Source organism: Pipra filicauda, unplaced genomic scaffold, assembly GCF_003945595.2.
Source record: "Pipra filicauda isolate LSUMZ 115617 unplaced genomic scaffold, ASM394559v2 scaffold28_size6257848_pilon, whole genome shotgun sequence".
NCBI lineage: Eukaryota > Metazoa > Chordata > Aves > Passeriformes > Pipridae > Pipra > Pipra filicauda.
The window spans coordinates 3,457,798-3,475,999 of NW_024104409.1; the positions used below are offsets into that span (position 1 = coordinate 3,457,798).

Here is an 18,202-nt window from a genome sequence, read left to right on the forward strand (position 1 = left end):
GCATCAGTGCTATCTCCTGAGCTCTTATCATTTATGCTGACCCATGGACATAACCTTTTCATTCAGCCAGTTTTTTTAAGTGGCTTAGTGCAGCAGCAAAGCTTTTTCTCTGATACCAATGAGAAACTGTAGTATGTCCCTGCAGGGGCAAGAGGTGTCAGTTTATCATAAGTATTATCCCCTATTTGTTAGTGTGCTCCTGACGTTGTGCTGGGCAAGTCTTGGCAAGTATATACAGACTGCTCCACTGCTTTGTCTGACATCCACTAACACATGAGCAGCCCTCATTCAACATGCATGTGTACAGCATCTTCCCTGCCCAGGCACTTGTTCGGATGGTACATGGCAAAATCCAAGGTCAGTGGCTCACCGAAACACTGGATTGTGCTCCCATCTAGAATGGAGCTTCTCCAGATGGCACTGCAGAAGTTAATTTTGCTTCCTTCATCTGTCCCCTGAAGCTGCTTATGCATTCCTTGTCACTCCCCATTATTAGATTCCAGAAGGGGACAAGCTGTACCCACTACTCGACTGTACTAAGCTGCTTTTGTATGACAAAACCCAGGAGATATTCATTGGCGTATGAGCTGCCAATTGGGTTAGCAATTGCGTGGCTATCACGGTACCCATTGAATCCAGCAAGTCTGCAAATCCCAGCTAACACCAAACAGCAGAGCACAAGACAACCCTACACATACATTTCTATGAACATAAGCTCTTTTAAGCCTGCAGAGTTTTACAAAATTAGGGTGGTTTATTGTATAGTGGAATAATTCTGAACAAAATATTTAAAACATAGAAAATAAGTAATTGATAATTCAAGAATAAAATCTTTCCCAAACTTCAGAATTAAGTCAGAAATATTTGAGGTTTCCATATACTATAGATAAGTTTGAGGTCTGTTTGTAGTCTTATCCTTATATCAATGCATACTTAAATATCGCTGGTTTTATTAAATTTAACATAGCATATATAAAGATTGTGCGATATTTCATCCTGGTGCTAATTCTCTAGTAAAATTAGTGAAATGTGGCCATAAAATACTAGTAAATAAAAATGCTAGAGACCTAGCACCCATTTTGCATTATTTTAGTTTCCTACTTAGGGTCTTGGATGAAGACTAATCAAGTCTGTAGAATATAAATAGATTTCTGTTGAACCTCAAGCAAATGTTAATAATGCAAATCAATAACAGCGACTCTGTTCAGCTAGCCATGGACACTGTAGTCCCTATTCCTCTGAGAGTTTCTATGTTCGTGACAGTTCTGCTGTGAGGTTCTCAGTTTTTCTAGTTTGCCATCTCAGGGTCAGACCTACTTACTCCCAATGGGATATAATTAGAGATGGCCCAAGGAGCTGGAGAAGACACTGCAGATAATCCAGTCTGACAATACGCTGAGGAGAGCAGCAACACAGAAGCACGGGAGGTGTAGTTCAGAATATTTGGTGGGAAATTATCAGTCAGTTAAGCAGCTGGATGATGGTTTTGGATTTCAATAATTAGCCATAGTCATGACATCCCGTAACCTTTGTGCTTTTCATGCAGTTCATGCATGAATATTTAGAAATAAACCTTTGATTTAGGTAGACTCAGTTTTATCTCAGCTTGGTTTTGTAAATGTTGAGAGATGACAACCTTAGCTAAAATCCATCAGTATAGCAGGTGCTCAGCATCTATGGAAATCAGTCTCACTATGAAATATTAAATATATATCTGGGACTTGAATATAAATAATTTAACAAAAAGACCTGTATTCCCTTTTATCCTTTTGTATATATTAAAATTAATTTCAGACAAGGTAAACTGAATGCTATTGAATTCCTGAACCCTTCATATATGTCAGCATTAAAAAATATATTTCTCCTTTTGTCTTCATTTTCCCCCACTTTTTCTTACACTTCTTCTAACTCTGAAAACTAGAGAACAAGTGATTAGAGCTGCAGGCTGAAAAGCAGATTTATCTGAGAAAAAGTGGATGCATTTTCAGAATCAAGACATTTTTTTGTAAATATATTTGATGCCAAACAGTAGCAAATAACACAACACCAATGTATTTTTAATGTACTTCTACCATCTGGATGTTTTTCAGGATTCTTTCCTACATTTGCAGGACTGATGAAATGAATGTTTATTTTCTGTTCCATCACTCCCACTGATCCAAAGTAGCATCAGCAAAATCACACAGATGTTCACTGATGAAGTATACCTTATGGGCCATAGCAGCAACCTCCTTATTTACTGTGTCTAAAAAAAGAAAATCCTTTGGACTAATGACATTGAACTTAGAGAGGTTTTAGTCAACTTCATCCATAAAACTGTGTCACAGTTTAATTTCATACACACTGTGAGATCTCAAAGAAATGGAAATAATGTCTTGTATCCATGGTAACAAATGAGATACACTTTACCTGATTTTGAGATGGAAATTGAATTAACTTGTCACTGCTGCATAGGTGGTATTGCCTTCAATTTATTTCTATATGAGAACACATATACTAAGATGATCACTTCTTGAATGGCTCTTTTTCCAGCAGTGTTTGGTAGTCTCTGACAAAGTCTGTATTAGAGAAAGGAAACACAAGAAAGGATGTTTTAGTTGTAACTATTTTTACAACACTTGACAGCACAGCTGTAAGAATTTTTTTTAGTCTTGTCTCTGTCTGAAATGTTTTACCAGATACATGACTATAGATAACACAGAAAATATCACCCCATAGTGTTGCTTAATTCTTGCAATTATAAGGCTCAATTTTCAGTGGATATATAATTTCTCCAAATTGCAACCAGTGAGTTTAGCACATTCCATGTGGAATATCAAGCAGAATTTTTTCAAAAAAATTCCCAACAAAATCTTTCAGCTACTCCAAGAAAAAAGCAAGAAAAATATAATTTTATTGTATATTGTCCATCAAATATGATTCTTGAGGAAATGCACTTGCCACCTTTATGCTTTCAAGCAGGGGCTCAGAATTTGACAGTGAGTCTCTATTGAATTAATGATGTGGTTTCCAGATCCTTTATAAAATCTGTCTGAAATTGATAATGTTAGCAAGCCTTTGAAAAATGTTGGTTTGCCACATAGGAGATGACACTCATTAGCATATGTCCAAGTAAATTTTAGGTTTTTAGTGGTCATCCAGGGTTGTTCATGAACCACTTCCATAGCATGGCCATCAGTGCAATGTTTTAAGCCTCAAGTTAGTCCTAAGTCTACAGAGCACACTGTAGCATGGCTCTCTAATTTAACAAGTTAGCTCTACCTTTTTTGTCAGGCTTAACTGGCCAAGGTATGGGGTTGTGCTTGCATAGCTGTACTGATTCCTGAACTGGTACTTCTGCCAATAGACTGTTAGTTCTGCATGGTACTTCATTGCATTATGGAAATGTATGATAACATTCTTTCCTCTCAGAACTTCCTGAGCACGACGGGCTGAATTTAAGCTCCTGCAGGCAAGGGTGTCATCCAGAAATCCCCATTTAAATCATACTTCCATCTATGCAAACTTCAGGAAATGTACACAAGTGCCTACAGCTCTGCTGTTGCACATGCTGGAGTGTATCGGGGACATTTAAGTGGCACCACTTTGCCCCCATTACTTTAGGGGCCTGATTCATTGGCTGAGCTTGGGATCATACTCTTAACACACAGTGACAGCACAAGCTCCCCTTCGTTGGCGGTGATGCATTAAAGCCTAGCCATGGGGTTATTGCACAAGCAGGGGACGCACAACAGTGCCTCTCTTAAAATTAGTGCTCGAGGTGGAAGAAAAGAGCCAATGGAACAGTCGTGGGGGATGGGGCTGACAAAAAGGCTGATGTGCTGCTGCAGGTGCCGTTGGCTTGGTTAGCTCGGCGTATCTCAGCAGGAGACTGAGCATATTCTGAGCCTGCTGATTGACCCACATGGGTATCACTCTGATGAAGCATGTTGAAAATCCACTTTGGTCTTGTCTTCTTTTTTCTCCCCAAACAATTCCAGTTTCACTTGAATCTCAATGCAGATTGTGAACCTGAACACTCAGAAGCCGGGAACTGCCAGAACCACTGCCTGTGCCTTTTGCTTTGTATACCTCAGAGACCCTTCCCTGTTCAGTGCCGCAGGCAGAGAGTACACAGTTAATCATCACCTATTCAATACCTTCCTGTCCTTGCTGTTCTGTATGCAACTCAAGGTCTTTCTGCAAAGGCCACATTGCTCCTGACATTTCCTACCTACCGAGGACTAGCTTTTGCAGTTTACTAAGCATTTAGCATGTAAAATAAATAGCACGTGCACCTGAGACTTACATAGCTTTTTTAAAAGGCTTTGATAAATGCCAGATGACTAGCAATCATAAAACCACAGAGTCATTTAGGTTGGAAAGAACCTTTAAGATCATCAAGTCCAACAATTAGCCCAATACTTCCCAGTCCACCCTAAGCACCACATCTACACTTCTTTTAAATATCTCCAGGATGGTGACTCCATCACTTCCCTGGACAGCGTGTTCCAATGCTTGACCACCCTTTCAGTGGAGAAATTTTTCCTAATATCCAACCTAAACCTCATTTCAGGCTTTCAGTGTTCATCCAGGGAAGACAGTTTGGTCTGTGGTACGCCTCACTGTTGTGGTTGGGAGGGTGAGAAGAGCTGCTGGAGTGCATTGTAGCACCCTCCTTACACTCACTGCTCCCTCAAAGGAGAATGGTCATGGTACAAATTTGATGAGGAGGACTGTGACGTGCACACAGTTTCCACCGTGCCATCACTGGGAGATGGATTAGGAGTCTTTTGTCTAAGTGAGATGGCACAAGAGTGATCTATCATGTTATGAAGCAAAATCATGTACCCCTAAAATACAGTAACTGTTCTGAGTAGAAAAGCCAGAGGTAGCTAGTGGTGCCTCACCGTGGTGCCTTTGAAATGAATTGGATTTCTACCATTCCCAGCCACTGGAGCAGAGCCAGTACATTTTCAGATGTCCTCCTAGAGTTAGCGGAAGTTTTTTTCTACAGGAAAAGATGGCATTGCTCAGGTATTTCTTCCCCTTTTTTCCTAGCTTTTTCTCATACATTTAATAGAAGAACTTACTATTTCCATGGTCCACACTCTTTCAGTGGGAGCAGAGACAAAACGCACATTTCTATGCAGGAGGTTGCAAGAGATAGTAGGGTAGGGCATCATGAGGACTTTTCTCCTCATCAATCTTTTAACCAATATAATTAAGTTCCAATAAGCCTCAGCTGGCATTGAGGTCTGCAGCTCTGAGATCCTTCACACATGTTGTTAGCAGTCGCAGCCATTCCTTTCTGCCACATACAAACTTCCTGAAATATCAGAAGTCACAGACACAAATGCTGTTGGCTGAAAGTTGCTGAATCTGGTGCTGTGTGAGTGCCATGACCATTACAACAACCTTTAAATATAGAGGTCCTAGTAGCAGTTTAGTGCTGAAATTAACATCATTGTTGAATAGATTGAGCATGTTATGGCTATATTTATTAATATAGCCCAAGTGCAGAGGAGATTTGTAGTCTTTTTTTGATTCCATCTATGTCTTGCTCACCGAACACCTGTTCGGGATATAATCCACCCAATGTACTTACGTACAACTATAAACTGATTCTTCTCCAAATGCAATATTAAATAAGAGTAAATATAAGAGACAAAAAAAATTATCCCTTATATTTGTGTTTTACCTGCTGAATAAATGGGCCAGAATAATTAGTGGGAAATGTTTTTAATTACTACTCTTGCAGTATGAATTCCGGTTAGATTGTTCTTTTTTCGTGTAAAAGTGACACTGGAGTAGTAATGGCAATACCAATAACCTTATAGGGAATGGATACAAGTTAAGTGCGAGGGACTGAGCCCAATGTCCAGATGTTCGCTTCCAGGCCTGTCTCTTCTCTCACCCAGTGGCTGATACCTGAAAACTGTTTAAGAAATATGTCATCTCAGGAGAGAGAGAAATGCTCCCATAAGCGTTATCACTGTTCTCTAATGCTTTTCAGGACTCGGTACAGTACTGTTCATGTTTAAACTTCCAGAAAACAGTTACTCTTTCTGATTATATTAAAAAAAACCAAGAGCAGCTGGCAATTAAGTGCTATTTATTTACCTGATCTCAGACATGCCAAATGGGTTCTCTTCTCTTTTTAACAACCTTTCTTTATTGAAAGTAGTATTTGATGTCCCACATCTGTGACCACCACTTCAATAATATTAGAGAAGTGTAAATAAAGGTCCACAGATACTTTAAGCACCTTATTCCCAACAGCTGTTCTAGTGGAAAAATGGAGGAGGGTAGCATCTTTTTTCCTGCTAGTGCTGATAAAGCTAAACTGCTATTGGCAGCAAGAATAAACCCTTCATAGAAAAATAATTGGGTGCACACACTTTACTTAAAATATGAAAGAAATCAACTAATATCTCCATTTAAATCTTGTATAGTCTAGTGGTGGTGAAGGAAAAATCTCATAAGTTTTACAGTCCAGTGATCTTACATGAATTTTTTAAAAGATCCTAAATACTAGAATTGGCTTGCTGATTAGAGTTTCCAAATGTGTTTGATGCTATCAGTACTAGGAACTCTGTTTCCATTTTAGGAATTGTGTCTCATTAGAAATTACACTGAGTAAATTGATTCTCTTCCATAATGTCATTTTTCTAATTAATTTTTTATTCTCCTTCAAAACAAATAAAATATTTTTCTTGACTAGAAAATCAAAATTTCAAAGATCTAATTTTGTTTGTTGAGAAAAGGGCATGCTGTATCATGCTTATTTGCAGTTCCATGAAAGAAGACATGGGATTATACAGTCCAAGTACCATTAACTGGTGAGGAAGTATCCACAATGGACAGTACTGGTGAAAGGTTGGAAAAGATGAAGATGAATGGGTGATCATGTCTTCTTTTGACTGTGCATCATGTGAGGTGCCTTGTAGAACAGATATGAGGGCAGAGGGAACATGATGCTCATCTGGGATCAGCCTGCTTTCTTTGATCAGGATCAGAGAAAACTGTAAGCCCACCTATCCACTTACCTATTGCCGGTAAAGTCAAGGGCTGTGCAATATTCCAATCATCTCATTTAGCAAAGGTAGGAGGGAGCTTTATTGATGAGGTACAATGGGCTTTGGTCAGACTTCTCCCCTCCACAGGCCACAGTCAAAATTAAAGACCTTGTGTAATTTGCTTTGAAAGACAGATCCCACAGAGGGATCCCTGATGCTAGCCCTAAGTGTGTATTAGTAAATTGGGAGAATTTAAATTCTGAGAGGAGGGATTGATTCTGTAAGGTTCCTAAGGACTTGGGTCTTTTTCTGATTTGCTGCAGAAGTTCACAGATGACTGAAGAAAGCTTGGGGTTTTTTTGAGGAGTAAGAGATATAGTAGAAACTTACTTGACAAAGGAAAGCTGTAGAGTATCTCTTAAGCCATTCATTTCACCATCCATGTTCTCCTTTTGTCTGCTGCCCAACCCTTAACGCTGTCTCTTGAAGCTGGTGTTCCTGAACTGCTATGCCTCACAGAAACAAAAGAAACTGAGAGCTAATTTTCTGATATCTACTAGGTCTAGAACTAGAAAAACTGAAGTCAGAAGGTACATCTAGATGTTGTGTACACCTCTGCTCAAAACAGGAGCATCTCTGGAGTTGTCTCAGTTTTGCTCAGGACCTTGTCTAGCTATGGTCTCTGAGGATGGAGAGTCCATAGCTTCTCTGAGCCCTTGTTCAAGTGGTTGGCCACCCTCACTTTGGAATATTTTCCTTATATGTAATACAAATGTTTCTATTTGTCCTCAATCCCCATTCAGGACAAGACTGACTCCACCTTCTCTGTAACCTCCCTTTAGGTAGTCTCTGTGTGTCTGTGTCCATCTGTCTGTTTTCTCATTTGGCATATTTCTTATGATACAGGCCTGCCTGCAACTACTCTGAGTACTGTAAATCTGTAGGACCTCTGCAGTCAATCTAATAGCATGGAAGGGAAGCATGGCAAACATCTCCCTAAGAAGCAGCTGGACAGAGTTCATCTTTAGTGCTACGATACACACTCACCCATCAGGTGTGTGTCCACTGCCTGGCCCCCTCCAAGGCAGTTCAGCTTTGGAGCTAACATGTTCAGCATGATCTCTGCCTCTGGCCGGAGAGCCAGGAAGACTCACTTTGCAGGTGAATGCCCATCAGACAGGAGCTGGGCTGTTGATCTACATGCAGCTCTTCACCAGCCCTCTTTTGTCACTGCAAACCCCATAATCCACCCAAATAATTCCATCCACATGGCCAGGGACACAGCCAATCCCTGAGAGGTGGGAGGGATGAGAAACATTGCACTATTACATTGTGTTTCTTTTTAATCCCTTTAAAAAAAATCCACAATCATACTCTTTATTTTAATAATTCCTTGCTGCAACATGGCTAACTTCCTTGAGGGCTCATTTCTAAAGCTTCTTTGACTTGTCTTTCACATTCTCCTGTTTCCTTGGTGATTTGTCAGGCCTCATCAGCATCTTGTTACTAATGCATATTTGCTCAGCTGGGAAGTCACTTTCTCATTATTCAAGCCTGCCATGTGCTGGCCATTTGCGATATGAAATCCCGTCTGTTTTACAAAAAGAGAAAACACTCTTCCAGACAGTCCACGGGAGTACTAGAAGAGGGATTTGTATTTTTATTTTGCAATTAGTTGATTTCATTTTAATTCATTATTTCTTTTCCTTCTAGCTAAGAAAGATTCTGAAAAGAAATATTTACCATCCTTCTCCTTCGTATTTGTGAACAGCTTCTAAGAATTTTGAAGCACTTATTTTCCTTGCTGATTTTTGTCCTCTTCCAACTCTAACTTCTTTTCTGTATATTTTCTGTATAAAATAAAGTTAAAAAAGACAGAGTAAGGTTTTACTTGAGGAAATAGCAAAAAATATAATAAACCCTCAGAAACTGCTATCATAAGTGAGTCCTTTAATTTTTAGGTGAACTCTGCAGGCATTTCAATGCCTGTGATCTCTGATTATAGTGTAGTTTAGGGGAAAGGGCTTCACTTTTGCACACGAGAACTGCTTTCCAGGGTTACTGTTTTATACAAGTGCCTTGATTTCATTGGGACTGAAAAAAGTAGCCTTGATTGGGTTACCACCTGCCTATATGAGACATGTAAGTTTCACCTTTCTTTTAGGCACCTAGTGAATCAGATGTTCCCATTTTTCCTGAATAGGGATATCTTTACTATAGGTGGTAAGTGGAGAGTAATATGAGTATGCTGCTCCCACAGATTATATGGATAGGAACTCAGTTTGCCTGAGTTCACTGGGTGTCTAAGACAATCATTCAACTAAGTTGTTTCATTTGGACTGTGTAAGACCATTCGTCTTTGACTGATACACTAATTTCAGAAGAGTTTGCTGCAGATCATTTCTGGACACTCTGTAACTACTCCATAAATGGGAGAGCCTTTGCCTCATTCCCGTGGCTGAACAGGATGTGTTTGCTGAAACTGCCTGCACAACCTGTGATCAAAGTCAGCGCTCACACCTCAGAGGTGTTCTTTTGTCTGCTCTTCTTTACCGTCCTTTCTTTAAGGTCTTTGTAACCCTTTCATGCTTCATTTCAAGCAGCTGTAGAGAAAATCGTAAACAAAGTAGCAGGGGCTGGACCATTCAGCAATATAACTGCTAAACTTGTGGCGAATGCTGATTTTTCTTTTTCCATTATTCTGTCAGCCTTACAGTATCCTAAGTACAGCCTCAGGCCCTGTTGTGGCTTCTGATCTGCCTCGTTTTTGTTTGCATGCAAAGTTGATGGTTTCATGCTGGAAATCATGCATTCCTTCTGAGATCCTTGTCTGTCCTACTAGACTTGGGGTGTGACCACACTTCTAGATATATCCATAATTTATATTCAAATGTACACTGCCTTTTGAGGAGCAATGAAGAACTGTGGACAGGGAGGAGGAGAGGAAAGAGAAGGAGTATTTCATGGCTGCCTAGTGGTACACAACAGCAAGCTATTACTTTCCCTTTAGGGCTTCTCGTATATTCTAAGGCAGTGTGTGTTGTTCAGTTGTTAGCATTCTTGGCCACACTAGTACTGCATTGTACACATCCTGAGTAATTCAGCTGGCTTCAATAATGCCATCTATATTTAATGTTTCAGAAGCTGCGAAGATTGGTTTAAGATGGTAATTTTCTGTCTGCACTTTTGAGATTTGTGCAATATGGGTGGTACTGAACTGTCTCTGGCAGAGATTCAGCCAGAGGTGGGAGGTGGGAGTGTGTGAAAAAAAACCCAACAAAATAACACATACCCTCTTCTCCCCCACAAATGAAATTAGCTAACCACTTATTATGTACAGGGAGGATTTGGTCCTCATGAATGAAGGAAGCTTAACACAGGAGAGTGATATTTACCATTTCTACACAGAGCAGTTTCAGAGTTGCCATTGGAAACAATGTCTTGCATTTTTGGGGGGATCTAAAATGCACTGATTGATATTGATAGACAACCAGGAGATTAATTCTTTTCTGCTTTTCCATCTCCTCCCTGGAAATACCAGTTAGAGGATATTAGTGATGTCTACCAGTCTGATCTGGTCCTACTACACAGCTTCATCTCAGGGTCAACCTGGCAGCCATGATAACAAATGCTTTTGGTTGCATATAGACCAGTTGAGCTTCCATACTGGTACTGGTGGAGCTCTAGGCTCTGCAGGTGTCTCTCTCCAGGATCATCGGAGCTGTAATGATGCTGTGACATGGTTTTCTGCTTCCTGACACTTGGATTTTGGCTCAAGGAAAAGACTCTTGCACAACTTGCAGGGCACTGTCAGAGACCCAAAGAACTGCACACTAAGGGCATGGAAGACACCAGAAAAATGAGCCAGGTATTTCCTGGCTGTGTAACCATGAAATTACTCCTTTGCTTGATGACACTGGGGAACTGCTGTCTGAATGCCATGGACATGTCACAAAGCTGGAGATATCAGGGCTTAAAGGAAATGGCCAGAGACATGAGACAAGATGGAATAAAGGGGCACTTGTATAGCTGTGGTGGCTGTAGCTGTGTGGCTAAATGGGCACAGGGGGAAACTCTGGCAGAAAGGCTAGGTGAGTTGGCAAAGCAGGTGGAACAGTATCAGAACAGCAAAACATTAAAACCAAGAATAATTTATTTATTTTGATTGATTGTGGTATATACTTGCAAGCAAACTGAAGGGCAGAAGAAATACCTATAGGATCAATTTTTAATAAGCACAAATATATGTGAAAAACAAGGTAATTCTGAATACCATCATCTTGACATCATTCATTATAATCTTTATGGAGAGGCTATCTGTTTATAAGCAGGCATGACAGCAGTCCCTGTTATGAAACTTGTTGCATTCCTGCTAGTGTAAGATCCTCTTCCCGTTTGCTTCTAACTTTGCCAAACATCAGGTATTTGTGCTAAAATTTTTCAGGCTGTTCATTTGTCTTAGGCTGATATTTTTTTCCATTTGAATATATTTCTTCATTTTCCAAAATAAGACTACAAGAGAAAAATATGCTGTTTGGCACGTATAGCTCCATGTTACAACTTCTTGGTGGCAGCATCGACCACTCAGGAAAAAGAAATACCCAAACCTGATCCATGCAAAATTAGTGGGTTCTGCAGCTTTTAGAGGTAAATATGAGGGAGAGAAAAAGAAAGTTAAACCCCCAAGGGTTGGCTACAAATTTTAAATAATTTTATCATCTTTGAAGTTTGGATGGGAAGGTCCCACTTCTGTGAATGAAAAACCTTTTGTATGACTGGGAATATGGTGCCTTAGTTAAAGATATTCTGCTTTCCACCCCTGTGAAATTAGGACCCTGTGAAAGTATGAGCCTTTGTACACACAGTAAGCCTTCAGTAGTTGACAGTTTAACCACTAAGACTGCAGGAAGATATTTATCTCATATCAAGCACTTTATAGCTCATACTGCAATGAGAATGCACACTCTCTTACTCGAGGGAAACTGAGCATGTTGGATATTTTCCTGGGATTCCTGTTCCTCGCTGGTCCAGAGCCAAGAACAAACATGCAGAGCGTCACATCTCTCTCTCTCATGCTCTCGGTGTCTTCCACACCAATTCCTTCCATGCTCAGACAGTTTTGGAAAAATATATTAAACACAAAACAAGAAAAGTCAAGATCAAAGGAAGAGGTATATAATTAGACTAAATTACAGTGGGAGATCACAGTGAGAGATGCAAAAATAAAACAGTAGAAGTTTGTGAACTGATCTGCAATATGTCAAATGTGACCATGGAAGAACCATGGGGAGGGGGTGGGTAGGATGGGGAAGGAAATAGCAGTTCAGTTGCGTAACAACTTCAACCTATAAGTCAAACTTGGTTTCCCCTTTGTAACAGACATTCAGTACTGAAAAGGCTATTCAGGGTCACGATAGACTGAAAACTCACTTGGGATCTTCCAGATGGGAATTTATGTTGTTCAGAATGACAGCCTCTAGGGTTTCTCCCAGAAGCTGAAGTAAAATCTCTGAAGCAGGTTAAAGGTAGTCTGGCCACACTAGTGAGACATAACTGCTCAGAGAAGACTCTGAAATGGGGGAAAAGGCTCCTTTCTAATAACAACCCTTCACCATGTTCAGGTGTGTAAGGTGAAACAGGTTGCAGCTGCAAAAGAGAGGACATTTCACCACCTGCTGCTAGATGACACATCTGCTTCTCAAACCTCAGGTGTTTCGGCTAGTGACCCTTGAAAGGGTTTATGCCACATTTCTAGTATCCTGTGTTCTCTGCTTCTCTTCTGAGTCCTGGAATCCATTCTTTCTAAATTGCAGACATCAGCTGGATCTATCCTAGGTAAAACTGAATGGTCTGTTGTAACATGAGTTTACATGGGGTAACTAAAGGGGGTTACTAAGCAAGTTTGCAGACAATACAAAACTGGGAGGAGGTGTTGACTCCCTTGACGGCAGGGAGGACCTGCAGAGAGATCTCAACAAATTAGAGGGCTGGGCAATCAACAGCCACACGAAATTCAACAAGGAAAAGTGCCAGATTCTGCACCTAGAATGGATCAATCCCAAATGTTCGTACAGACTGGGGAATGAGATGCTGAAAAGCAGTGCCACGGAAAGAGACCTGGAGGTCCTGGTCAGTGGCAAGTTGAATATGAGTCAGCAGCGCCCTGGCAGCCAGGAGGGCCAACCATGTCCTGGGGGGCATCAGGCAAAGCATCGCCAGCCGGTCAAGGAAGGGGATTGTCCGGCTCTGCTCTGCACTGGGGCTGCCTCACCTGGAATATTGTGTGCAGTTTTGGGCACCAAAATATAAGAATGATATTAAGCTATTAGAGAGAGTCCAAAGGAGGGCAATGAAGATGGTGAAGGGCCTTGAGGGGAAGCCATGTGAGAAGTGCCTGAGGTCACTTGGTGTGTTCAGCCTGGAAAAGAGAAGACTGAGGGGAGACCTGATTGCAGTCTATTACTTCCTCCTGTGTGGAAGCGGAGGGGCAGGCACTGATCTCTTTTCTGCTGCGACCAGTGACAGGACCCGAGGGAATGGCCTGAAGTTGTGTCAGGGGAGGTTTAGGTTGGATATTAGAAAAAGGTTCTTCACGAGGGTGGTTGGGCACTGGAACAGGCTCCCCAGGGAAGTGGTCACAGCACCAAGCCTGACAGAGTTTAAAAAGCTTTTGGATGATACTCTCAGGCACATGGTGTGACTCTTGAGGATGGCCCCGTGCAGGGTCAGGATTTGGATTCAATGATTCTTGTGGGTCCCTTCCAACCTGGCATATTCCGTGATTCTGTGATTCTGTAATGGTCCCTTCTGGGGACCTACATAGGTATTACTGTGTGACCTATGACAATATACACAAATTCAGTGTATCATTTGAAAATGTAGGAAGTAGTACCCAACAGGCAAGATGAACACAACCCTGGTCAAGAAATGCCAAAGTAGAGCTTCCTACACAAAAGCTGGTTGGGCATAAGCCTCAGTGGAAGAGACCCAGTTATTTCATGGAAAAGTCTTGAAATTTGAAATGTTCTTGTGCTGTGGTACAGTGAATACATATACCAGAATGTCTCTTGAAGGCTCCCAGGGAGCAGTCTAGGTGGCAAGATCCATCAAAAAGCTAACTAACCCAGTTGGATTGTAGAGTGTATGAGATGTAATCAGACATATACTCACATGTATTTTTACTTCAGTGGCTGAATTAATCCATCATACTGATGTTCACTTACACAGAAATACACTACCAATAACTCCACAAGTCCCTGAAATGTCACCTGTTTCCAAGCTGCTCTGAAAACAATACTGACACCACGTCCTTTGATGCCTTCTTCCAGTGCAGTGGAAGAAGGGCTTTTTCTAGGTTTGCTATCTGTAACTTACAAAGATGCTGAACACCTGCAACATCAGTTTGAGTCCGTTACCAGCCTAAGCTGGTAACTAAGCTTTAGATGTAGGTACATGGTTAGATCACTAATGCATGCTAGTAAAGCAATTAGTCATTCAATTAGTCCTTAAAAAGATGTGTGCTTACAAGCAATATGTTGCCCCAGCAGAACATAGTTTCCTTTCTTGATCACTAAGGGAATACACCATAAACTTCTTTTTTTAACCTCACGTTTGTCTGCTCTTGCTCTTCAGCAGTGTCTAACATTCTTCACATCAATATAAAAATACATAACTGCTTCAGAATTAATTAAATCTACTGACCTGTTCTTGACAGTCGCAATAAATCTATGCAGAACCTAAAGCTAGCCAAGAGCAGGAGATGTGGGCTTTTAAATATGCTCCTGCATCCCAGAATTCTCTTCATAAAAATAGATTTTGGTCATAGCTTTTTGTTTTGACAGGTAAGCAGTCTTCCTGGCTGATATATTGATTGTAGGGCATCAGTCTTCCTGATCTAATGAAATATCACAGCACAAGAGAAAAAAAAAAGGAAAGCTTTTGTCTTCTTGGCAAGTCAGTCTGAAAGCTTTTCAGAATATTGCTTTGCTTAGAATGAAAATGGCTGTGGGCCAATGACTAATTATATTAAAGGGCTGTGCTTTTAAATTATTTACGTACCATAATGTTTACCCCAGTATTATTAAAACCACTGCATATACTTCTACAAATAAGATTTTGGTTCAGATGAATGTGACAGTCACTCTGTGGGTGATGTAGCAGGAGTTTCTACTTTAATGTAATAAATAGCTTAATGCACATTAGCAGATGCATTACTCTTGGAGCACTGCTGCAGAAGGAGATGCAGATGAAAATAATTTACCTCTGGTCCATTTAGACACAGCAGATTATGCAACAATAATAACTGTAGGAGCAGACTGCAAAACATTGTTTGAAATGAAGATTTATCAAACTGAGGATTTAAAACTGCTTTGGATCCAGATGATGCTAACCAGAAACTTCTTTTCTTTGTGCAGCAATTATTGAGCATACAGGAAGAATTAAATAACAAAAAATCCGAACTGGAGCAAGCAAAGGAAGAACAAACACATACTCAAGCAATGCTTAAAGTCCTGCAGGAACAGGTGAGTGGTTTGGCAGGAGAAAAATGCTGGCTTAGGCATGCTAAGAGGGTGGAAGTCTCATGGCTTCACCTTCAAAATCCACAGGATTCTGACCATGTAATATGCTGTGAGTAAGACATAACCTTATGTGACCTGTATGTCTGTTCTAATTAGGCTAACAGAGAGTTTGAGAAAACAGAGTGAAAAGGGACCCTTACTTTATACTATCCAGTATTGAAATTCATGTCTTGAATAACATTTTCTCTTAGGTATTCTACATAGATACCAGTGATGTGTGTTTTCACTCTGACTTTAAAAAAAATATTGAGTGAGTTAAATATACCTGAAACAAAACATTTGTTCCTTCTAAGAATAATATTCAAAAAAAAAAAAGGTTTTGGCCTCTCCTGTGCAATTCATTTTTATATGAATATATAAAATAATGGCATTATCATAATAGCACTAAAAAAGTAGTTAATGCACTTATTTAAGCAGTGAGAAGCAAATCTCTGTAAATCTGATTATCACATCTTCTTTGACGCTAAGGTGTTCTATGATATTGAGAAGTATATTTGATAGTATTGTTTTATAAGCATGGTAAGATGGATACTTACACAGCAAAAAGAAAGTCTGGTCCTAAATCTGTAAATCTAGAGAAGAAACAGTGCATTGTGTGCAAGCACAGTGTGCACAAATGCATGTTGTCTCAATAGACCACATGGCATGGACGCACTGAAATAACAAATACCCACCTGTGGTGGCACAGCCACAGTCTTTGCTTTGAGACCTTATTTTAATCCTTTCTGCATAAACTTTGAGCTAAAATATTTGATGACTTAGTTAAGTATTTGCAGTTTAAAGTCTGTGGAATCTGAATTGCTTAGATGGCAGAGATTCAAACTGCTGATGGTTCTTTTGTTCAAGATTTTTCAGCATGTATGTCTGAATATGTCATCAGACAGATGTATGCATTTAATGTACATATTGGGAAAACTAAATTATGCTTATTTCAGATTTTTTTAATGCTTGTTACAAAAGCTGTAACATTTTTTCACATTTAACATTTGTCTTTGAACATATCTAGTGACAAATATATTCTACAAACTAATCATTTACATTCTAGAAGCTTTTATGTTCAGATACATGTTCTTAGCATTTATGGTTACAGAGATAAATGAAAGCTGATGCAAGAGTGTAATACAGAAAATGCAATGAGGAATAATGGATTTGGTAATGACAGAATCTTTATAAATACAGAATCCACCAGGTCTCTTGAGTTAATTGCATCTCATTTCCATTTTCACATGGCATTCAAGGTGTAGCATTATAAAGTACTTTAAAAAAAAAAAAGAAATTGCATGAAGTTATTTTATGTCTTTGTAGCAATTAAATGCTACAAAAACATATAGGAAGATCTTGCAATGTGAGGCCTAGCAGGGACCACCAGGGCAGACTTCTGAATCTCCGCACTCCTACTTATTGCAAATCAAATGTGTGCTCATGCTAGGCAGACAGGAGAAACAGTAGTTGGAAAAAGGCAGGATAGATCTGCATTTGTCTTGAGAATTAGCTCTGAAACACGCCTAAGGCCAAGACTGTAAGTAACCAGAATTTCTAAAGAGTGGTAGGCAGCCAGTATGCTTCTCCAAGAACCCTGAACAAGTTTGAAAACTTTCCGGAACAGCAGAAGCCATAGCAGTAATGACCCCCCCTTGCCGAGGCTCACAGCTTTTCTTTACAAGCACCACAGCTTATCTGTATGTTTTATCCACAATGGGTATTGAAAATCATTCAGCTGAGCCAGGTATTTATTTTATTTCAAAAATAAATAGTGCAGGACTCCAGCCTTGACTGTATGGCTTGGTTTTGTGATAGGTTTGCTAAAAACTGCCTTTTCATCCCAAGTTAGCAGAGGGATCCCACCTTGCCTTACTGAGGGCATGTTTGCTTGGAGAGGTGCAGCTGTGTCCAAGCATAGTTGTTCCATTCACCGACCCAGCCACATTCAGGCTGGGATGTCCTGCTGGGAGAGGTCCTATTTGCTTGTGCACCATTTTGCACTGCTGTAGTCAAAAGGCTGCTGGATCAGATCCAGCACATGACCGTCAGCTCTGGTTGTCTGAGGGATTCACGTCCACTTGTTTGAGTCAGATCTACTGCACCGTACTATTAGATTTATCAGAGACTTCTGACTCCTCATCCCTTCTCCTTCTAGGTAGGCCCTTCTTTGTTACTGGCACTGGCTCAGTGTGTTGCCTCAGCAAACTCTCTGCTGGTAACATCACACTTGCCATCGACCTGCGATGAAGTCAGCCTAGAGGGTAAGGCAAGTCCTGCTTTTCCAATATTGTATATTTTTTCTGAGCTTCCTATTTCAACATTTCTCTATTTAGCATGTGAGAGAATAATATAATTTAAACATTAATTTAGAAAAAAAAACAATATTGGAAAAAAAAGATACTTCATCCCTTTAGCCTTTGGGAATGCAGCTGCACACTTTCTACCCTTAAGTTTTTCACCATTATTTCCACTGGTTCACCTCCACCTCTTACTGTGGTGGTCCTAGTCCAGACATGGATGCTAGCACCTTCTTACCTGAGCTCTGGCATCCTTTTCAGAGTGTAGCATGCAATAAAAGAGATGGAAAGGCTCAAGCATCCTCTCTGCATTATATTAACTGGTGAAGCAGTGCCAGGGCGATGG

At 40.2% G+C, this 18,202-nt stretch overlaps 1 protein-coding gene across 8 annotated transcripts in view; it reads left to right on the forward strand.

The window, feature by feature from the left end:
- ENOX1 (ecto-NOX disulfide-thiol exchanger 1) overlaps positions 1 to 18,202 on the forward strand; it is a 362,324-nt gene that overhangs the window by 319,945 nt on the left and 24,177 nt on the right. For all 8 annotated transcript variants that reach the window (XM_039382917.1, XM_039382918.1, XM_039382912.1 and 5 more), the window contains one exon: positions 15,413 to 15,520. In XM_039382917.1, the coding sequence (XP_039238851.1) occupies positions 15,413 to 15,520 (108 nt within the window). The remainder of the gene's footprint in view (positions 1 to 15,412; positions 15,521 to 18,202) is intronic.